This window comes from Bombina bombina, chromosome 4, assembly GCF_027579735.1.
Source record: "Bombina bombina isolate aBomBom1 chromosome 4, aBomBom1.pri, whole genome shotgun sequence".
Classification (NCBI taxonomy): domain Eukaryota; kingdom Metazoa; phylum Chordata; class Amphibia; order Anura; family Bombinatoridae; genus Bombina; species Bombina bombina.
The window spans coordinates 955,565,498-955,589,950 of record NC_069502.1 but is presented as its reverse complement, the minus strand read 5'-3'; the positions used below and the strand labels follow the sequence as shown (position 1 = coordinate 955,589,950).

The 24,453-nt window shown below is 40.6% G+C and overlaps 1 protein-coding gene across 1 annotated transcript in view; it reads left to right on the top strand.

The window, feature by feature from the left end:
* Window positions 1-24,453, top strand: part of PYGB (glycogen phosphorylase B) — a gene marked incomplete in the record, with an annotated part of 274,969 nt that overhangs the window by 140,521 nt on the left and 109,995 nt on the right. The window contains 1 exon segment of the mRNA XM_053711965.1: window positions 19,300-19,378. Within this exon segment, the coding sequence (XP_053567940.1) occupies window positions 19,300-19,378 (79 nt within the window).

Below are 24,453 nucleotides of genomic sequence, written 5' to 3'. Positions count from 1 at the left end.
TGGTCTCTTTTTCTCTCTGTCTCGCTTCCTCCCCCTCTGACTCTCTCATCCCTTATGTGTCTCTCTAACCCTCTGTGTATGATTGTGTCTCTCTCTCTCTAACCCTCTGTGTGTGATTGTGTCTCTCTTTCTCTCTTTCTCTAACCCTCTGTGTGTGATTGTGTCTCTCTCTCTTTCTCTAACCCTCTGTGTGTGATTGTCTCTCTCTCTCTCTTTCTCTCTCTCTAACACTCTGTGTGTGATTGTGTTTCTCTCTTTCTCTCTCTAACCCTCTGTGTGTGATTGTGTCTCTCTCTCTTTCTCTAACCCTCTGTGTGTGAATGTGTCTCTCTCTCTCTTTCTCTAAACCTCTGTGTGTGATTGTGTCTCTCTCTCTTTCTCTCTCTCTAACCCTCTGTGTGTGATTGTGTCTCTCTTTCTCTAACCCTCTGTGTGTGATTGTGTCTCTCTTTCTCTCTCTAACCCTCTGTGTGTGATTGTGTCTCTCTCTCTTTCTCTGTCTAACCCTCTGTGTGTGATTGTGTCTCTCTCTCTTTCTCTCTCTCTAACCCTCTGTGTATGATTGTGTGTCTCTCTCTCTCTCTCTAACCCTCTGTGTGTGATTGTGTCTCTCTCTTTCTCTCTCTCTCTAACCCTCTGTGTGTGATTGTGTCTCTCTCTCTCTATCTCTCTTTCTCTCTAACCCTCTGTGTGTGATTGTGTCTCTCTCTCTTTCTCTCTCTCTCTAACCCTCTGTGTGTGTGTGAGTCTCTCTCTCTCTCTTTCTCTCTCTCTATCTCTCTCTCTCTAACCCTCTGTGTGTGATTGTGTCTCTCTCTCTTTCTCTCTCTCTCTCTAACCCTCTGTGTGTGATTGTGTCTCTCTTTCTCTCTCTCTCTAACCCTCTGTGTGTGATTGTGTGTCTCTCTCTCTTTCTCTATCTCTCTCTCTCTAACCCTCTGTGTGTGATTGTGTCTCTCTCTCTTTCTCTCTCTCTCTCTAACCCTCTGTGTGTGATTGTGTATCTCTCTCTTTCTCTCTCTCTAACCCTCTGTGTGTGATTGTGTCTCTCTCTCTTTCTCTCTCTCTAACCCTCTGTGTGGTATTGTGTGTCTCTCTCTCTCTCTAACCCTCTGTGTATGATTGTGTCTTTCTCTAACCCACTGTGTGTGATTGTGTCTCTCTTTCTCTCTCTCTCTAACCCTCTGTGTGTGATTGTGTCTCTCTCTCTTTCTCTCTCTCTCTAACCCTATGTGTGTGATTGTGTCTCTCTCTCTTTCTCTCTCTCTCTCTCTCTCTCTCTCTAACCCTCTGTGTGTGATTGTGTCTCTCTTTCTCTCTCTCTCTAACCCTCTGTGTGTGATTGTGTGTCTGTCTCTCTCTCTCTCTCTAACCCTCTGTGTATGATTGTGTCTCTAACCCTCTGTGTGTGATTGTGTCTCTCTTTCTCTCTCTCTCTAACCCTCTGTGTGTGATTGTGTCTCTCTCTCTTTCTCTCTCTAACCCTCTGTGTGTGATTGTGTCTCTTTCTCTCTCTATCTAACCCTCTGTGTGTGATTGTGTCTCTCTCTCTCTCTCTAACCCTCTGGGTGTGATTGTGTCTCTCTTTCTCTAACCCTCTCTATGTGATTGTGTCTCACTCTCTCTCTCTCTCTAACCCTCTGTGTGTGATTGTGTCTCTCTCTCTTTCTCTCTCTAACCCTTTGTGTATGATTGTCTCTCTCTCTCTCTCTAACCCTCTGTGTGTGATTGTGTCTCTCTCTTTCTCTCTCTCTAACCCTCTGATTGTGATTGTGTCTCTTTCTCTCTAACCCTCTGTGTGAATTGGTAGTTCCATCTGATGGTGTGGCTTTATTTAAAGGGGTGGGGTCAAGCGCCCCACCATCTTTAAATTTCACCAGCCGCCACTGGATCAAGACATTTTTCTATTTACTGAATAATGAAAGAATCTATAAGCATAATTTGCAGCATTAAAGTAAAAAGTATGTTTTAAACATATTTTAATGGGCATGGATTTCTAGATCTCATAATCAGAGCAAGCATTTTGTTATCTGACAAGAGTTTCTGTTACAATCCTTTAGACTAAAATTAGATGTTTACTAAGTTGACCAGTTTTCCAAGACACCATTTAAAGGGACATGAAACCCATATGTTTACTTTCATGATTTAGAAAGAGCATGCAATTTTAAATAACTTTCCAATTTACATCTAATATCTAATTTTCTTCATTCTTTTGATATCCTTTGTTGAGAATCATATCTAAATATGCTCAGTAGCTGCTGATTGGTGGCTGCACATAGATACCTCATGTGATTGGCTCATCCATGTGCATTGCTATTTCTTCAACAAAGGATATCTAAAGAATGAAGGTGTATCCTAGCCACTGCCTCACCAGCCTCTGACGTCACCGCACGTCACTGATGTCAGACTAACTGGTCTATAGCTCCTGGATCCTCTCTGCTTCCCTTTTTGAAGAGTGGCACCACATCAGCTTTACGCCAATCCTGGGGTACCATGCCTGAGGATAATGAGTCTTGAAATATTAAGAGTAGAGGTTTGTCTATAACTGTGCTAAGTTCCCTTAACACCCTTGGGTGTATTCCATCTGGGCCTGGAGTTTTATTTACCTTAATATTTTCCATTTTTTTCCTGATATCCTCTAAAAATATCCCAGTTAGTGGTATGGACTGGCATGTTCTATTTTGTTCCAAAGTATCATCCAATGGAGCTTAGGTTTTTTTAGTTAGTATTTTATTTGGGGGGTTGGTTGTGTGGGTGGTGAGTTTTACTGTTGGGGGGGTGTTTGTATTTCTTTTTTACAGGAAAAAGAGCTGATTTCTTTGGGGCAGTGCCCCGCAAAAGGCCCTTTTAAGGGCTATTGGTAGTTTAGTTTAGGCTAGGGTTTTTTTTATTTTGGGGGGCTTTTTTATTTTGATAGGGCTATTAGATTAGGTGTAATTAGTTTAAAGATCTGTAATTTGTTTTTTATTTTCTGTAATTTAGTGGGGGGGGGGTTTGTGTGATTTAGCTTATTTTATTTATTTAAATGGACAGTCTACACCAGAATTTTTATTGTTTTAAAACATAGATAATCCCTTTATTACCCATTCCCCAGTTTTGCATAACCAACACAGTTATAATAATATACTTTTAACCTCTGTGATTATCTTGTATCTAAGTCTCTGCAAACTGCCCCTTTTTTCAGTTCTTTTGACAGACTTGCAGTCTAGCCAATCAGTGCCTGCTCCCAGATAACTTCACGTGCACGAGCACAGTGTTATCTATATGAAATACGTGAACTAACACCCTCTAGTGGTGAAAAACTGTTAAAATGCAATCTTAAAAGAGGTGGGCTTCAAGGTCTAAGAAATTAGCATATGAACCTCCTAGGTTAAGCTTTCAACTAAGAATACCAAGAGAACAAAGCAAAATTGGTGATAAAAGTAAATTGGAAAATTATTTAAAATTACATGCTCTATCTGAATTATGAAAGTTTATTTTGGCCTAGACTGTCCCTTTAATTGTATTTAATGTAGGTAATTTATTTAATTGTAGTGTAAGGTTAGGTGTTAGTGTAACTTAGGTTAGATTTTATTTTACAGGTAACTGGATTTATTTTAGCTAGGTAGTTATTAAATAGTTAATAACTATTTAATAACTATTCTACCTAGTTAAAATAAATACAAATTTGCCTGTAAAATAAAAATAAACCCTAAGCTAGCTACAATGTAACTAATAGTTATATTGTAGCTAGCTTAGGGTTTATTTTATAGGTAAGTATTTAGTTTTAAATAGGAATAATTTAGTTAATGATAGTAATTTTATTTAGATTTATTTAAATTATATTTAAGTTAGGGGGTGTTAGGGTTAGGGTTAGGCATAGGTTTAGGGGTTAATACATTTAATATAGTGGCGGCGACGTTGGGGGCGGCAGATTAGGGGTTAATAAGTGTAGGTAGGTTGCGGCGACATTGGGGGCGGCAGATTAGGGTTTAATAAATATAATGTAGGTGTCAGCGATGTTGGGGGAAGCAGATTAGGGGTTAATAAATATAATGTAGGTGTCGGCGATGTTAGGGGCGGATGATTAGGGGTTAATATTATTTAACTAGTGTGCGATGCGGGAGTGCGGTGGTTTAGGGGTTAATATGTTTATTATAGTGGTGGCGATGTCTGGAGCGGCAGATTAGGGGTTAAAATTTTTATTATAGTGTTTGCGATGCGGGAGGGCCTCGGTTTAGGGGTTAATATGTAGTTTATGGGGGTTAGTGTACTTTTTAGCACTTTAGTTATGAGTTTTATGCTACAGTGTTGTAGTGTAAAACTCATAACTACCGACTTTAAAACGTGTTACGGATCTTGGAGGTAGAGGGTGTACCGCTCACTTTTTGGTCTCCCAGGACAGACTCGTAATACCGGCGCTATGGAAGTCCCATAGAAAAAAGGGTTTACGAAGTTTACGTAAGTTGGTTTGCAGTAAGGCCAAAAATTGTGCGGGGCCCCTAAACCTGCAAGACTCGTCATAGCAGCGGTAGTGAAAAAGCAGCGTTAGGACCTGTTAACGCTGCTTTTTCAGTTTACTGCAAAACTCGTAATCTAGCCAATAGTTTTCTATAACAAATACTGCAGACAAAAGCAACTATATTAAATGGCAAAACAAATATAAAGGATCCTTTTATAAACAATTAAAAATACCTTAGGAGATAGACTGGATCATTGGAAACATATTAATGGGGGTAGATCATTTTACAGTACAATATCCCTTTAAAGGGTATCCATTGCATATTGGCTGATATATATAAAGGCTCTTTGTACTTATCAGCCATCGAACATTAGTAGGACATTCCTAACAGGCAATACACATTAGCAGGAAGTACGCAACTGATACTTTTGTATTAGTTTAAATTTACATTGAGTCAACTTTTACTTCTTTTCAAGCAAAACGAAATAAATAAATCATATAATCAGCATGTTTAAAAGCTGCTTTTTAGATGGATTTTTTTTTTAGTACACTGTACCTTTAAAGGGACATAAAACATAACGTTTTCTCCAACATTGGTGTGTCCGGTCCACGGCGTCATCCTTACTTGTGGGATATTCTCTTCCCCAACAGGAAATGGCAAAGAGTCCCAGCAAAGCTGGTCACATGATCCCTCCTAGGCTCCGCCCACCCCAGTCATTCTCTTTGCCGTTGCACAGGCAACATCTCCACGGAGATGGTTAAGAGTTTTTTGGTGTTTAAATGTAGTTTTTATTCTTCTATCAAGTGTTTGTTATTTTAAAATAGTGCTGGTATGTACTATTTACTCTGAAACAGAAAAAGGATGAAGATTTCTGTTTGTAAGAGGAAGATGATTTTAGCAGACAGTAACTAAAATCGATTGCTGTTTCCACACAGGACTGTTGAGATGAAGTAACTTCAGTTGGAGGAAACAGTTAGCAGACCTTTCTGCTTAAGATATGACTAGCCATATTTCTAACAAGACCATGTAATGCTGGAAGGCTGTCATTTCCCCTCATGGGGACCGGTAAGCCATTTTCTTAGTTAAACATAAAAGAATAAAGGGCTTCAAAAAGGGCTTAAAAACTGGTAGACATTTTTCTGGGCTAAAACGATTGCTTTACTAGGCATATTATGCAGATTCTAACTAATAATTGTTATTATAATCTTGGGGAACGTTTAGAAAAACGGCAGGCACTGTGTTGGACACCTTTTTCAGATGGGGGCCTTTTCTAGTTATAGACAGAGCCTCATTTTCGCGCCATTAATGCACAGTTGTTTTTGGAGAGCAAGGCATGCAGATGCATGTGTGAGGAGCTAAGAATCACTGAAAAAGCTTATAGAAGGCGTCAGTTGGTATCGTATTCCCCTCTGGGCTTGGTTGGGTCTCAGCAAAGCATATAGCTGGGACTGTATAGGGGTTAAATGTAAAAACGGCTCCGGTTCCGTTATTTTAAGGGTTAAAGCTCTGAAATTTGGTGTGCAATACTTTTAATGCTTTAAGACACTGTGGTGAAATTTTGGTAATTTTTGAACAATTCCTTCATACTTTTTCACATATTCAGTAATAAAGTGTTTTCAGTTTGAAATTTAAAGAAACAGTAACGGTTTTATTTTAAAACGTTTTTTGTGCTTGATTGACAAGTTTAAGCCTGTTTAACATGTCTGTACCATCAGATAAGCTATGTTCTATATGTATGAAAGCCAATGTGTCTCCCCATTTAAATTTATGTGATAAGTGTGCCATAGTGTCCAAACAAAGTAAGGACAGTAATGCCACAGATGATGATATTGCCCAAGATGATTCCTCAAATGAGGGGAGTAAACATGATACTACATCATCCCCTAATGTGTCTACACCAGTTTTGCCCACACAGGAGGCCCCTAGTACATCTAGTGCGCCAATACTTATTACCATGCAACAATTAACGGCTGTAATGGATAACTCCATAGCAAATCTTTTATCCAAAATGCCTACTTATCAGAGAAAGCGCGATTGCTCTGTTTTAAACACTGAAGAGCAGGAGGGCGCTGATGATATTTGTTCTGACATACCCTCACACCAATCTCAAGGGGCCATGAGGGAGGTTTTGTCTGATGGAGAAATTTCAGATTCAGGAAAAATTTCTCATCAAGCTGAAACTGATGTTGTGACATTTAAATTTAAATTAGAACATCTCCACGCACTGCTTAAGGAGGTGTTATCTACTCTGGATGATTGTGACAATTTGGTCATTCCAGAGAAATTATGTAAGATGGACAAGTTCCTAGAGGTTCCGGTGCCCCCCGACGCTTTTCCTATACCCAAGCGGGTGGCGGACATAGTAAATAAAGAGTGGGAAAGGCCCGGCATACCTTTTGTTCCCCCCCCTATATTTAAGAAATTATTTCCTATAGTCGACCCCAGAAAGGACTTATGGCAGACAGTCCCCAAGGTCGAGGGGGCGGTTTCTACTCTAAACAAACGCACTACTATTCCTATCGAAGACAGTTGTGCTTTTAAAGATCCTATGGATAAAAAATTTGAGGGTTTGCTTAAAAAGATTTTTGTACAGCAAGGGTTCCTTCTACAACCAATTTCATGCATTGTTCCTGTCACTACGGCAGCGTGCTTCTGGTTCGAGGAACTAGAAAAGTCGCTCAGTAGAGAATCTTCGTATGAGGAGGTTATGGACAGAGTTCAAGCACTTAAATTGGCTAACTCTTTTGTTTTAGATGCCACTTTGCAATTAGCTAGATTAGCGGCGAAAAATTCAGGGTTTGCTATAGTGGCGCGCAGAGCGCTTTGGCTAAAGTCTTGGTCAGCGGATGTGTCATCCAAGACAAAATTGCTTAACATTCCTTTCAAAGGTAAAACATTATTTGGACCAGATTTGAAAGAGATTATTTCAGACATCACTGGAGGAAAGGGCCACGCCCTCCCACAGGATAGGTCTTTTAAGGCTAAAAATAAGCCTAATTTTCGTCCCTTTCGCAGAAACGGACCAGCCTCTAATTCTGCATCCTCTAAGCAAGAGGGTAATACTTCACAACCCAAACCAGCCTGGAAACCTATGCAAGGCTGGAACAAGGGTAAGCAGGCCAAGAAGCCTACCACTGCTACCAAAACAGCATGAAGGGATAGCCCCCGATCCGGAACCGGATCTAGTAGGGGGCAGACTCTCTCTCTTTGCTCAGGCTTGGGCAAGAGATGTTCAGGATCCTTGGGCGCTAGAAATAGTTTCTCAAGGTTATCTTCTGGAATTCAAGGAACTACCCCCAAGGGGAAGGTTCCACAGGTCTCAATTATCCTCAAACCTAATAAAGAGACAGGCATTCTTACATTGCGTAGAAGACCTGTTAAAGATGGGAGTGATACATCCAGTTCCAATAAAAGAACAAGGAATGGGATTTTACTCAAATCTGTTCGTAGTTCCCAAAAAAGAGGGAACATTCAGACCAATTTTGGATCTGAAGATCCTAAACAAATTTCTCAGGGTTCCATCGTTCAAAATGGAAACCATTCGAACGATCCTTCCCACCATCCAGGAAAGTCAATTTATGACCACCGTGGATTTAAAGGATGCGTACCTACATATTCCTATCCACAAGGAACATCATCAGTTCCTAAGGTTCGCTTTTCTGGACAAGCATTACCAGTTTGTGGCACTTCCATTCGGATTAGCCACTGCTCCGAGAATTTTCACAAAGGTACTAGGGTCCCTTCTAGCGGTTCTAAGACCAAGGGGCATTGCAGTAGTACCTTACTTGGACGACATCCTAATTCAAGCATCGTCCCTGTCAAAAGCAAAGGCTCATACGGACATCGTCCTAGCCTTTCTCAGATCTCACGGATGGAAGGTGAACAAAGAAAAAAGTTCTCTGTCCCCGTCAACAAGAGTTCCCTTCTTGGGAACAATAATAGATTCCTTAGAAATGAGGATTTTTCTGACAGAGGTCAGAAAATCAAAACTTCTAAGCTCTTGTCAAGTACTTCACTCTGTTCCTCGTCCTTCCATAGCGCAGTGCATGGAGGTAATAGGTTTGATGGTTGCAACAATGGACATAGTTCCTTTTGCACGAATTCATCTAAGACCATTACAACTGTGCATGCTCAAACAGTGGAATGGGGATTATACAGACTTGTCTCCAATGATTCAAGTAGATCAAAAGACCAGAGATTCACTCCGTTGGTGGCTGACCCTGGACAATCTGTCACAGGGAATGAGTTTCCGCAGACCAGAGTGGGTCATTGTCACGACCGACGCCAGTCTAGTGGGCTGGGGCGCGGTCTGGGAATCCCTGAAAGCTCAGGGTTTATGGTCTCGGGAAGAGTCTCTTCTCCCGATAAACATTCTGGAACTGAGAGCGATATTCAATGCTCTCAAAGCTTGGCCTCAACTAGCAAAGGCCAAATTCATAAGGTTTCAATCAGACAACATGACGACTGTTGCATATATCAATCATCAGGGGGGAACAAGGAGTTCCCTGGCGATGAAAGAAGTGACCAAGATAATTCAATGGGCGGAGGATCACTCCTGCCACTTGTCTGCGATCCACATCCCAGGAGTGGAAAATTGGGAAGCGGATTTTCTGAGTCGTCAGACATTCCATCCGGGGGAGTGGGAACTCCATCCGGAAATCTTTGCCCAAATAACTCAATTATGGGGCATTCCAGACATGGATCTGATGGCGTCTCGTCAGAACTTCAAGGTTCCTTGCTACGGGTCCAGATCCAGGGATCCCAAGGCGACTCTAGTAGATGCACTAGTAGCACCTTGGACCTTCAACCTAGCTTATGTATTCCCACCGTTTCCTCTCATTCCCAGGCTGGTAGCCAGGATCAATCAGGAGAGGGCCTCGGTGATCTTGATAGCTCCTGCGTGGCCACGCAGGACTTGGTATGCAGACCTGGTGAATATGTCATCGGCTCCACCATGGAAGCTACCTTTGAGACAGGACCTTCTTGTTCAGGGTCCATTCGAACATCCGAATCTCGTTTCCCTCCAACTGACGGCTTGGAGATTGAACGCTTGATTTTATCAAAGCGTGGGTTTTCAGATTCTGTAATAGATACTCTGATTCAGGCTAGAAAGCCTGTAACTAGAAAAATTTACCATAAAATATGGAAAAAATATATCTGTTGGTGTGAATCCAAAGGATTGCCATGGAACAAGATAAAAATTCCTAAGATTCTATCCTTTCTACAAGAAGGTTTGGAGAAAGGATTATCTGCAAGTTCTTTAAAGGGACAGATTTCTGCTTTATCTGTCTTACTACACAAACGACTGGCAGCTATGCCAGATGTTCAAGCATGTGTTCAGGCTCTGGTTAGGATCAAGCCTGTTTACAGACCTTTGACTCCTAACTGGAGTTTAAATCTAGTTCTTTCAGTTCTTCAAGGGGTTCCGTTTGAACCCTTACATTCCGTAGATATTAAGTTACTATCTTGGAAAGTTTTGTTTTTGGTTGCAATCTCTTCTGCTAGAAGAGTTTTAGAGTTATCTGCTCTGCAGTGTTCTCCTCCTTATCTGGTGTTCCATGCAGATAAGGTGGTTTTGCGTACTAAGCCTGGTTTTCTTCCTAAAGTTGTTTCTAACAAAAATATTAACCAGGAGATAGTTGTACCTTCTTTGTGTCCGAATCCAGTTTCAAAGAAGGAGCGTTTGTTACACAATTTGGACGTTGTCCGTGCTCTAAAATTCTATTTAGAGGCTACTAAAGATTTCAGACAAACATCATCCTTGTTTGTTGTTTATTCTGGTAAAAGGAGAGGTCAAAAAGCGACTTCTACCTCTCTTTCCTTTTGGCTTAAAAGCATTATCCGTTTGGCTTATGAGACTGCCGGACGGCAGCCTCCTGAAAGAATCACAGCTCACTCCACTAGGGCTGTGGCTTCCACATGGGCCTTCAAGAACGAGGCTTCTGTTGACCAGATATGTAAGGCAGCGACTTGGTCTTCACTGCACACTTTTGCCAAATTTTACAAATTTGATACTTTTGCTTCTTCGGAGGCTATTTTTGGGAGAAAGGTTTTGCAAGCTGTGGTGCCTTCCGTTTAGGTGACCTGATTTGCTCCCTCCCTTCATCCGTGTCCTAAAGCTTTGGTATTGGTTCCCACAAGTAAGGATGACGCCGTGGACCGGACACACCAATGTTGGAGAAAACAGAATTTATGCTTACCTGATAAATTACTTTCTCCAACGGTGTGTCCGGTCCACGGCCCGCCCTGGTTTTTTTAATCAGGTCTGATGAATTATTTTCTCTAACTACAGTCACCACGGTATCATATGATTTCTCCTATATATATATTCCTCCTGTCCGTCGGTCGAATGACTGTGGTGGGCGGAGCCTAGGAGGGATCATGTGACCAGCTTTGCTGGGACTCTTTGCCATTTCCTGTTGGGGAAGAGAATATCCCACAAGTAAGGATGACGCCGTGGACCGGACACACCGTTGGAGAAAGTAATTTATCAGGTAAGCATAAATTCTGTTTTTCTTTTATGATTCATAGAGCATACAATTTTAAAGAGCTTTTCAATTTACTTGTATTATATAATTTGCTTTGTTCTCTAGGTATCCTTTGCTGAAAAGTATTCCTAGGTAGGCTCAGGAGCAGCAATGCTCAACTTGGAACTAGCTGCTGATTGGTGGCTGCACTTATATATCCCTCTTGAATGGCTCACCCTAATTTGTTCGGCTTCTTTTTTAAAGTTGTTCAAAATTGCATGCTCTATCTGAATCATGATAACCTTGTTTTTATGTTCCTATAAATATGTGTTTGTGTTAATAGCTGTCACATGAAACAGGGAAGAGGAAAAAGGAATTGACTTTGATATTTGCCAGAGAAAAATCTACTATTCACTTGAAATTCAAAGAATGTGGAATTGCATTGTCTTTTTATTATATATATGACAGTTGTGCAATTCTACCGTATTTACTGGTCTTTTTATTATGTGTCGTATATGCAGCTTTCAGGTTTGTTATTAAGAGTAGATTCTATTATTTTCTAAAAACATATTCACATTTTTGTGTACAAAATTCTCCCTTAAATACAGGTATATGGAAATTGTATTGGTTAATTTCAGAGATAAGTTAATTAACCTCTTATCTTTGGGATTTTCACATAAAGCAATTTAGAAATGCTTAGAAAACATGCAGAATTTACTATATATTAAAGGGACACTGGAAACCATTACTTTTAAAGTGATGGTAGTAAACTCTCCCCTTTTTAAAATCAGATCCGGAATGTTAGTGATATTTTAGATGGAGTTTATTTCATCAGTTGTACGAAAGATGCGCTATAACTTACTTTTTATATAGATAGGAGATTCTAATATCCTAGGCTCCGCCACCCACTTCAAAAGTCAATTTTTATGTGCTCTAATAGTTTGAATTGTTGCCCAATCAGCGATCTCCCCTTATGGCACGTTTGTTGTAACTAAAGCTCTAATTGGAGAACAATTCAAACATTTAGCTCACAGAATAATTGACTTTGAAGTGGGTATTTTAATTTAATATCTATATTAAAAAGCATGTTATAGCGCATCTACATTACATCTGATGAATTAAACTCCATCTAATATATCACTAACATTTTGGATCTGTTAGTTATGGGGGTGATGGCGGATATAGGGGTTTTCTCCAACATAGGTGTGTCCGGTCCACGGCGTCATCCTTACTTGTGGGATATTCTCTTCCCCAACAGGAAATGGCAAAGAGCCCAGCAAAGCTGGTCACATGATCCCTAATAGGCTCCGCCTACCCCAGTCATTCTCTTTGCCGTTGCACAGGCAACATCTCCACGGAGATGGCTAAGAGTTTTTTTGGTGTTTAAATGTAGTTTTATTCTTCAATCAAGAGTTTGTTATTTTCAAATAGTGCTGGTATGTACTATTTACTCTGAAACAGAAAAGAGATGAAGATTTCTGTTTGAAAGAGGAAAATGATTTTAGCAACCGTTACTAAAATCGATGGCTGTTTCCACACAGGACTGTTGAGATGAATTAACTTCAGTTGGGGGAAACAGTGAGCAGACTTTTGCTGCTTGAGGTATGACACATTTCTAACAAGACTTGGTAATGCTGGAAGCTGTCATTTTCCCTATGGGAACTGGTAAGCCATTTTCTTAGTTTAGTATAAGAATAAAGGGCTTCACAGGGGCTTTAAAGACTGGTAGACATTTTTCTGGGCTAAAACGATTACTTTATAAGTATATTTAATGGATGTTAACTATAAATAGTTATTTTCATCTTGGGGATGTATTAAAAAAACGGCAGGCACTGTATTGGACACCTTTTTCACTGGGGGCCTTTTCTAGTCATAGGCAGAGCCTCATTTTCGCGCCACTAATGCGCAGTTGTTTTTGGAAAGCAAGGCATGCAGATGCATGTGTGAGGAGCTAAGAACCACTGAAAAAGCTTATTGAAGGCGTCATTTGGTATCGTATTCCCCTCTGGGCTTGGTTGGGTCTCAGCAAAGCAGATACCAGGGACTGTATAGAGGTTAAATGTAAAAACGGCTCCGGTTCCGTTATTTTAAGAGTTAAAGCTTTCAAATTTGGTGTGCAATATTTTTAATGCTTTAAGACACTGTGGTGAAATTCTGGTGAATTTTGAACAATTCCTTCATACTTTTTCACATATTCAGTAATAAAGTGTGTTCAGTTTAAAATTTAAAGTGACAGTAACGGTTTTATTTTAAAACGTTTTTTGTGCTTTGTTATCAAGTTTATGCCTGTTAACATGTCTGAACCATCAGATAGACGATGTTCTGTATGTTTGGAAGCCAAGGTTCCTCCCCATTTAAATATATGTGATGAATGTGACTTAGTGTCCAGACAAAGTAGGGACAATGATGCCACTGATAATGATGTTGCCCAAAATGATTCCTCAAGCGAGGGGAGTAAGCATGGTACTGCATCATCCCCTTCTGTGTCTACACCAGTCTTGCCCACACAAGAGGCCCCTAGTACATCTAGTGCGCCAATCCTTCTTACTATGCAACAATTAACGGCTGTAATGGATAATTCTATTAAAAACATTTTGTCCAAAATGCCTACTTATCAGAGAAAGCGCGATTGCTCTGTTTTAGATACTGAAGAGCATGAGGACGCTGATGATAATGGTTCTGACGTACCCTCACGCCAATCTGAAGGGGCCAGCAGGGAGGTTTTGTCTGAGGGAGAAATTTCAGATTCAGGAAAAATTTCTCAACAAGCTGAACCTGATGTTATTATTTTTAAATTTAAATTGGAACATCTCCGCGCTCTGCTTAAGGAGGTGTTATCTACTCTGGATGATTGTGACAATTTGGTCATTCCAGAAAAATTATGTAAGATGGACAAGTTCCTAGAGGTCCCGGTGCCCCCCGATGCTTTTCCTATACCCAAGCGGGTGGCGGACATTGTAAATAAGGAATGGGAAAGGCCCGGCATACCTTTTGTTCCTCCCCCTATATTTAAAAAGTTATTTCCTATGGTCGACCCCAGAAAGGACTTATGGCAGACAGTCCCCAAGGTCGAGGGGGCGGTTTCTACTCTAAACAAACGCACCACTATACCCATAGAGGATAGTTGTGCTTTCAAAGATCCTATGGATAAAAAATTAGAAGGTTTACTTAAAAAGATGTTTGTTCAGCAGGGTTACCTTCTACAACCAATTTCATGCATTGTCCCTGTCGCTACAGCCGCATGTTTCTGGTTCGATGAGCTGATAAAGGCGGTCGATAGTGATTCTCCTCCTTATGAGGAGATTATGGACAGAATCAATGCTCTCAAATTGGCTAATTCTTTCACCCTAGACGCCACTTTGCAATTGGCTAGGTTAGCGGCTAAGAATTCTGGGTTTGCTATTGTGGCGCGCAGAGCGCTTTGGTTGAAATCTTGGTCAGCTGATGCGTCTTCCAAGAACAAGCTACTTAACATTCCTTTCAAGGGGAAAACGCTGTTTGGCCCTGACTTGAAAGAGATTATCTCTGATATCACTGGGGGTAAGGGCCACGCCCTTCCTCAGGATCGGCCTTTCAAGGCAAAAAATAAACCTAATTTTCGTCCCTTTCGTAGAAACGGACCAGCCCAAGGTGCTACGATCCTCTAAGCAAGAGGGTAATACTTCTCAAAGCCAAGCCAGCCTGGAGACCGATGCAAGGCTGGAACAAGGGAAAGCAGGCCAAGAAACCTGCCACTGCTACTAAGACAGCATGAAGTGTTGGCCCCCGATCCGGGACCGGATCTGGTGGGGGGCAGACTCTCTCTCTTCGCTCAGGCTTGGGCAAGAGATGTTCTGGATCCTTGGGCGCTAGAAATAGTTCTCCAAGGTTATCTTCTGGAATTCAAGGGACTACCCCCAAGGGGGAGGTTCCACAGGTCTCAGTTGTCTTCAGACCAAATAAAAGGACAGGCATTCTTACATTGTGTAGAAGACCTGTTAAGAATGGGAGTGATTCATCCTGTTCCATTAGGAGAACAAGGGATGGGGTTTTACTCCAATCTGTTCATAGTTCCCAAAAAAGAGGGAACGTTCAGACCAATCTTAGATCTCAAGATTCTAAACAAGTTTCTCAGGGTTCCATCGTTCAAGATGGAAACCATTCGAACAATTCTTCCTACCATCCAGGAAGGTCAATTCATGACCACGGTGGATTTAAAGGATGCGTATCTACATATTCCTATCCACAAGGAACATCATCGGTTCCTAAGGTTCGCCTTTCTGGACAAGCATTACCAGTTTGTGGCACTTCCATTCGGATTAGCCACTGCTCCAAGGATTTTCACAAAGGTACTAGGGTCCCTTCTAGCTGTGCTAAGACCAAGGGGCATTGCAGTAGTACCTTACTTGGACGACATACTGATTCAAGCGTCGTCTCTGTCAAAAGCAAAGGCTCATACGGACATTGTCCTAGCCTTTCTCAGATCTCACGGGTGGAAAGTGAACATAGAAAAGAGTTCTCTGTCCCCGTCAACAAGAGTTCCCTTCTTGGGAACAATAATAGACTCCTTAGAAATGAAGATTTTTCTGACAGAGGCCAGAAAATCAAAACTTCTAGACTCTTGTCGAGTACCTCATTCTGTTCTTCTTCCTTCCATAGCGCAGTGCATGGAAGTAATAGGTTTGATGGTTGCGGCAATGGACATAGTTCCTTTTGCACGAATTCATCTAAGACCATTACAACTGTGCATGCTCAGACAGTGGAATGGGGATTATACAGACTTGTCTCCGACGATCCAAGTGAATCAAGAGACCAGAGATTCACTCCGTTGGTGGCTGAACCTGGACAACCTGTCACAGGGATGAGCTTCCGCAGACCAGAGTGGGTCATTGTCACGACCGACGCCAGTCTGGTGGGCTGGGGCGCGGTCTGGGGATCCCTGAAAGCTCAGGGGCTATGGTCCCGGGAAGAATCTCTTCTCCCGATAAACATTCTGGAACTGCGAGCGATATTCAATGCTCTCAAGGCTTGGCCTCAACTAGCGAAGGCCAAAGTTCATAAGGTTTCAATCAGACAACATGACGACTGTTGCATATATCAACCATCAAGGGGGAACAAGGAGTTCCCTGGCGATGGAGGAAGTAACCAAAATAATTCAATGGGCGGAGAATCACTCCTGCCACTTGTCTGCAATCCACATCCCAGGAGTGGAAAATTGGGAAGCGGATTTTCTGAGTCGTCAGACTTTCCATCCGGGGGAGTGGGAACTCCATCCGGAAATCTTTGCCCAAATAACGCGATTATGGGGCATTCCAGACATGGATCTGATGGCCTCTCGTCAGAACTTCAAGGTTCCTTGTTACGGGTCCAGATCCAGGGATCCCAAGGCGACTCTAGTAGATGCACTAGTAGAACCTTGGACCTTCAACCTAGCTTATGTATTCCCACCGTTTCCTCTCATTCCCAGGCTGGTAGCCAGGATCAATCAGGAGAGGGCTTCGGTGATCTTGATAGCTCCTGCGTGGCCACGCAGGACTTGGTATGCAGACCTGGTGAATATGTCATCGGCTCCACCATGGAAGCTACCTTTGAGACAGGACCTTCTTGTTCAAGGTCCATTCGAACATCCGAATCTGGTTTCCCTCCAACTGACTGCTTGGAGATTGAACGCTTGATTTTATCAAAGCGTGGGTTTTCAGATTCTGTAATAGATACTCTGATTCAGGCTAGAAAGCCTGTAACTAGAAAAATTTACCATAAGATATGGAAAAAATATATCTGTTGGTGTGAATCTAAAGGATTCCCCTGGAACAAGATAAAAATTCCTAAGATTCTATCCTTTCTACAAGAAGGTTTGGAGAAAGGATTGTCTGCAAGTTCTCTGAAGGGACAGATCTCTGCGTTATCTGTTTTACTTCACAAACGGCTGGCAGCTGTGCCAGACGTTCAAGCGTTTGTTCAGGCTCTGGTTAGAATCAAGCCTGTTTACAGACCTTTGACTCCTCCCTGGAGTCTTAATCTAGTTCTTTCAGTTCTTCAAGGGGTTCCGTTTGAACCCTTACATTCCGTAGATATTAAGTTATTATCTTGGAAAGTTTTGTTTTTGGTTGCAATTTCTTCTGCTAGAAGAGTTTCAGAGTTATCTGCTCTGCAGTGTTCTCCTCCTTATCTGGTGTTCCATGCAGATAAGGTGGTTTTACGTACTAAACCTGGTTTTCTTCCAAAAGTTGTTTCTAACAAGAACATTAACCAGGAGATTAGTCGTACCTTCTCTGTGTCCGAAACCAGTTTCAAAGAAGGAACGTTTGTTGCACAATTTGGATGTTGTTCGCGCTCTAAAATTCTATTTAGATGCTACTAAAGGATTTCAGACAAACATCTTCTTGTTTGTTGTTTATTCTGGTAAAAGGAGAGGTCAAAAGGCAACTTCTACCTCTCTCTCTTTTTGGCTTAAAAGCATTATCAGATTGGCTTACGAGACTGCCGGACGGCAGCCTCCTGAAAGAATCACAGCTCACTCCACTAGGGCTGTGGCTTCCACATGGGCCTTCAAGAACGAGGCTTCTGTTGATCAGATGTGTAAGGCAGCGACTTGGTCTTCACTGCACACTTTTACCAAATTTTACAAATTTGATACTTTTGCTTCTTCTGAGGCTATTTTTGGGAGAAAGGTTTTGCAAGCCGTGGTGCCTTCCATCTAGGTGACCTGATTTGCTCCCTCCCATCATCCGTGTCCTAAAGCTTTGGTATTGGTTCCCACAAGTAAGGATGACGCCGTGGACCGGACACACCTATGTTGGAGAAAACAGAATTTATGCTTACCTGATAAATTACTTTCTCCAACGGTGTGTCCGGTCCACGGCCCGCCCTGGTTTTTTTTTAATCAGGTCTGATGAATTATTTTCTCTAACTACAGTCACCACAGTATCATATGATTTCTCCTATGCAATATTCCTCCTTTACGTCGGTCGAATGACTGGGGTAGGCGGAGCCTAGGAGGGATCATGTGACCAGCTTTGCTGGGCTCTTTGCCATTTCCTGTTGGGGAAGAGAATATCCCACAAGTAAGGATGACGCCGTGGACCGGACACACCGTTGGAGAAAGTAATTTATCAGGTAAACATAAATTCTGTTTTTATGTTCCTATAAATATGTGTTTGTGTTAATAGCTGTCACATGAAACAGGGAAGAGGAAAAAGGAATTGACTTTGATATTTGCCAGAGAAAAATCTACTATTCACTTGAAATTCAAAGAATGTGGAATTGCATTGTCTTTTTATTATATATATGACAGTTGTGCAATTCTACCGTATTTACTGGTCTTTTTATTATGTGTCGTATATGCAGCTTTCAGGTTTGTTATTAAGAGTAGATTCTATTATTTTCTAAAAACATATTCACATTTTTGTGTACAAAATTCTCCCTTAAATACAGGTATATGGAAATTGTATTGGTTAATTTCAGAGCTAAGTTAATTAACCTTTTATCTTTGGGATTTTCACATAAAGCAATTTAGAAATGCTTAGAAAACATGCAGAGTTTACTATAGATTAAAGGGACACTGGAAACCATTACTTTTAAAGTGATGGTAGTAAACTCTCCCCTTTTTAAAATCAGATCCGGAATGTTAGTGATATTTTAGATGGAGTTTATTTCATCAGTTGTAATGAAGATGCGCTATAACTTACTTTTTATATAGATAGGAGATTCTAATATCCTAGGCTCCGCCACCCACTTCAAAAGTCAATTTTTCTGTGCTCTAATAGTTTGAATTGTTGCCCAATCAGCGATCTCCCCTTATGGCACTTTTGTTGTAACTAAAGCTCTAATTGGAGAACAATTCAAACATTTAGCTCACAGAATAATTGACTTTGAAGTGGGTATTTTAATTTAATATCTATATTAAAAAGCAAGTTATAGCGCATCTACATTACATCTGATGAATTAAACTCCATCTAATATATCACTAACATTTTGGATCTGTTAGTTATGGGGGTGATGGCGGATATAGGGTTTTTTTACGTGTCGGGTTTATTTTTGGGAGGCTTGTTAGACTTTTACGGGAGATTTAAAAAAATATATATTTTCTTAGGTGCCGGCAGTTTCTAATGTGCCGTAAGTCACTGGCGACTCTAGAAATATGTATTTGCGCACATTTCTGGACGACGCTAGTTTATCCGACTTAAGGCACTTTATGAACTGCCGGCTGGGTTTATGTGATTCCCTGATGTGCAAGAGGAAATTATGGCCGGCGCGGGTTTCAACAGTTACGCTGAAGCCTGCGCTGCATATGTAATCTCGCCCCATGTGAACCTGTAATGTGATTTTAAAGATAGCCTGGAGTATTTTAATGTTGTTTTATAAGCTATGCTTTTATAACCTGTTCTGTTTTTGCTCTTGTCTCCCTTTAGCTGGGGCTGGACATGGAAGAATTGGAAGAAATAGAAGAGGATGCCGGTCTGGGTAATGGAGGCTTGGGCCGTCTGGCAGGTAGGTGCTCCATAAGAAAGTGCATATATTGTTTTGTATTTTGACTGGTACATACATAACCTGCTGGTCAAATCGAGTCCATTAGAAGATCTGTGCAAGTGTTTGAAGGGACAAACCCCCTGCATAAACTCCACCAATCTTTGAATCAAGACTCATCTAGAAGTTGTATTCCAATTCATCAAAAAAGCAGCATTTTGCATGAATTTTGGACTGTTCTGTTTAGCCTTGACCTCTTGAAAACTGTTTTAACATATGTTGAACGCTATATATATATATATATTACTCACATCACTTTTTTTTAAAAAATGTTTAACTGTGCATGCTCAGTTCATATATTAATAAGCACAATGGCTTTCTGGCTTAATAAAAAGGTAGTACTATAGTATTAAAGGCACATTCCAGCCAAAATGGGAATCCACATGGATGCATTTCAGTTTTGAATAGAAGCACTTCTGTAATATACATATATTAGCTAAAATGCTTCTAATAAAAGCTATAGCTGTTTCAAAAGTGTATTTAAATATGCACCGTGCACCAGCATTTTAAGCACAGCATTTGCTCAGAGAGCCTACGGTGCTTATATAATCGGGTAATGACTCAATTTGTTAATTGCTGACATAATACAAGCCCCACTGGTGCTCTGAGCAGCTACAGTATATAAAATGCTGGTGCAGTGACAATATCTAGCTATGCTTCACATGCATGTGCAGAGAAAATGCTAACACTAAAACAGTGATAACTTTTACTAGAAGCATTTTTACCAATACATGTATATTGCAAATATGTTTCCATTCAAAGATGTAATTTATCTAAGTACTTTTTAATTTTGACCGGAATGTCCATTTAAACTGTGAATCTTGTGCACAACTGAAACATAAAGATTAATTTAACAATGGTAATTAACAAATTATGCAAAATTATATGAAAAAGTTCATGTAAAATATTACTGTATATGACAAAACTTTTTTTTAAACCCCTTACAACTACATATTTAAAGAGACATTATACACTAGATTTTTCTTTGCATAAATGTTTGGTAGATGATCCATGTATATAGCCTATACAGTTTTTTTTATTTCTTAAATGTACAGTTTTGCTTATTTTTTAAATAACATTGCGCTGATTTTCAGACTCCTAACCAAGCCCCAAAGTTTTAGAAGTAGTTGTCTACCTACTCCAGCTTGCTCATGTTTGTGTAAAAAGTCTTTTCATATGCAGAGGAAGGGGGAGTGTCTGCTATTTTTGCTATGCAGGCACTTTCAGTGGGTGTTCCAGATAACCTTTTCAACAGAGCTAAACTGGGAGCTTCTAAGTAAGGTTTTTTTTATATTATATAATTTTTATTCAACATTTTTTCAAGCAATACACATAAAAGAATAGAAAAACAGTGTACATTTGGTGTTTTACAATATTGAGTGCATTGCACCTGTATGGTTTAGTGGTCCATACGGATTTTGTCCATATTTCCAAGGGGGTGCAAATATTTCTTTAACCACATGGGATCTGTTCCACGGCTATACACGCCATATAGGTGGAGGTGAAAAGTACAGCGTATGAACAAATGTCAACAACATATTTTATAGTGTAAACATAGTAGCATAAGAACAATGAAACATTAAAACATTAAAGCAATAAAACAATAAAATGAAAGGTTACGTTCTGATTTAAAGATTGGGGCTCAACTTCGCTTTTAGGTTTGTGTAGAAGAGCGATGGTTGGATCCAGGGTTATTTGTGTGGAGAGTAATTTGTTTATTTTTTTTATTACTGATGTCCAAAATTTGGAGATGGTTGGGCAAGTCCACCATATGTGGTTAAAGGTTCCTCTCTCTCCACACTCTCTCCAACATCTATCCGATGCATTAGGGAAGATTGCCTTAATTCTATTAGGGGTTAGATACCACCGGAACAAAACTTTATAATTGGTTTCTAGGATTGACGCAGAAATGGATCCTTTCGCTGTGCGAAGAAAAATAGCATTCCATTCTTCCCTGTATGGAGGGGATATTAGATTGTGGGACCAAACATTCGTGTATGAAGGTAGTGTTTTTGGTTGCAAAGTTATTAATAGTTTGTATATCAGTGATAATGTACAACTATTTGCAAGATTTCCGGAACATAAGATTTCAAATGGGTACCTTTCTCTGAAAAGGTTGTGTTTATTGGGATGTTTGGATGTGTAATGTTGGAGTTGGTGGTTTGTGAGCCAGTTCTTGAAAATATCTAATCCACTGTTAATTAGCTCTGAATTGGTTTTCAATCTTTCCCCATTTGAAATTGTGAAGAATGGTCTTGTGTCATTTATTGTCACTGGTGAGGTGTGGCGTAGACTTTCTGTAAATGGTAGTGTGTCATCAAATAGCAGAGACGTTAGTGGGGAAGGAAGGGTGGAATTGGGATTTGTTGTGTTAAGTATATATTTCCAAGTTTGGAATGCCTCATGTATTATGGGGTATGTGTGGAGTGTTTTGGGCCATGTTTTCATAGGGAGCCAACATCTGCTTCCAAGTTGTTTTTCTTGTAGTAGATGATGGTCCAATTGGACCCATTCTTTGTGATTTGTGTTTTTAGACCAATCTACTATTCTTTGGAGTATTGCGGTTCTACAATATTTTAGTAAGCAGGGTACACCTAGTCCTCCACTATTTTTGGAGAGGAAGAGGGTAGATTTGGGTACTCTGGGGACTGTTTTATGCCAAATGTATTTAAGTAGGAGAGATTGAGGTTTGGGAATGTAGGAGTCAGGTAGTGGGATTGGTATGGCCTGAAAGTGGTATAGAATTCTTTGTAAGATGGTCATCTTTACCGCATGTATGTGGCCCAACCACGATAGTGGTTTCTGTTTACATCTGTCCAGTTCGGTTGATGTTTCTGTCAGTAGTTTGTCATAATTTAGTTTTATAAGATCTTTTAGATTTGTAGCTAGCTGAATTCCTAGATAATTTATGGAGTGGGTTTGATATTTTAAATTATAGTTTCTTCTGTTATGTGTGATCAGTCCACGGGTCATCATTACTTCTGGGATATAACTCCTCCCCAACAGGAAATGCAAGAGGATTCACCCAGCAGAGCTGCATATAGCTCCTCCCCTCTACGTCAGTCCCAGTCATTCTCTTGCACCCAACGACTAGATAGGATGTGTGAGAGGACTATGGTGATTATACTTAGTTTTTATGACTTCAATCAAAAGTTTGTTATTTTAAAATAGCACCGGAGCGTGTTATTACTTCTCTGGCAGAGTTTGAGGAAGAATCTGACAGAGATTTTTTACTATGATTTTAACCGGAGTCGTTAAGATCATATTGCTGTTCTCGACCATCTGAGGGAGGTAAAGGCTTCAGATCAGGGGACAGCGGGCAGATGAATCTGCATTGAGGTATGTGGCAGTTTTTATTTTCTGAATGGAATTGATGAGAAAAGCCTGCCATACCGTTAAAATGACATGTATGTATACACTTCAGTATTCTGGGGATGGTATTTCACCGGAACTACTGTGTTAAAGGTCACTAATCCTTTTGATAACTATTCTCATGTTAAACGTTTTTGCTGGAATGTAGAATCGTTTACATTGCTGAGGTACTGTGTGAATAATTATTTGGGCATTATTTTCCACTTGGCAGTTTTTTTGTTTTAATTGTGACAGTTTCGTTTCTCTTCACTGCTGTGTGGGAGAGGGAGGGGCCGTTTTTGGCGCTCTTTGCTACGCATCAAAAAATTCCAGTCAGCTACTTTTATTTCCTGCATGATCCGGTTCATCTCTGACAGATCTCAGGGGTCTTCAAACTTCTTTGAAGGGAGGTAAATTCTCTCAGCAGAGCTGTGAGAATTCTTATAGTGACTGTGTATAAAAAACGTTGTTTTTGTTTTCTTATGTACAAATTTAATTAGTGTTGTTTTTTACTAATGGGAACAAACCTTTGCTAAAAGTTGTGTGGTTTTAAAGTTTGATGCAATAACTGTTTTTCAGTTCATTATTTCAACTGTCATTTAATCGTTAGTACCTTTTTGAGGCACAGTGCGTTTTTTTGCTAAAAAAGATTATAACCAAGTTGTAAGTTTTTTTGCTAGTGTGTTAAACATGTCTGACTCAGAGGAAGATATCTGTGTCATTTGTTCCAATGCCAAGGTGGAGCCCAATAGAAATTTATGTACTAACTGTATTGATGCTACTTTAAATAAATGTCAATCTGTACAATGTGAACAAATTTCACCAAACAGCGAGGGGAGAGTTATGCCGACTAACTCGCCTCACGCGACAGTACCTGCATCTCCCGCCCGGGAGGTGCGTGATATTTTGGCGCCTAGTACATCTGGGCGGCCATTACAGATAACATTACAAGATATGGCTACTGTTATGACTGAAGTTTTGTCTAAATTACCTGAACTAAGAGGCAAGCGTGATCACTCTGGGGTGAGAACAGAGTGCGCTGACAATGCTAGGGCCATGTCTGATACTGCGTCACAGCTCGCAGAGCATGAGGACGGAGAGCTTCATTCTGTGGGTGACGGTTCTGATCCAAACAGACTGGACTCAGATATTTCAAATTTTAAATTTAAATTGGAGAACCTCCGTGTACTACTAGGGGAGGTCTTAGCAGCTCTCAACGATTGTAACACTGTTGCAATACCAGAGAAACTGTGTAGGTTGGATAAATACTTTGCGGTACCGGCGAGTACTGACGTTTTTCCTATACCTAAGAGACTAACTGAAATTGTTACTAAGGAGTGGGATAGACCCGGTGTGCCGTTCTCACCCCCTCCAATATTTAGAAAGATGTTTCCAATAGACGCCACCACTCGGGACTTATGGCAAACGGTCCCCAAGGTGGAGGGAGCAGTTTCTACTTTAGCTAAGCGTACCACTATCCCGGTGGAGGATAGCTGTGCTTTCTCAGATCCAATGGATAAAAAATTAGAGGGTTACCTTAAGAAAATGTTTGTTCAACAAGGTTTTATATTACAACCCCTTGCATGTATCGCGCCGATTACGGCTGCGGCAGCATTTTGGATTGAGTCGCTTGAAGAGAACCTTAGTTCCTCTACGCTAGACGACATTACGGACAGGCTTAGAGTCCT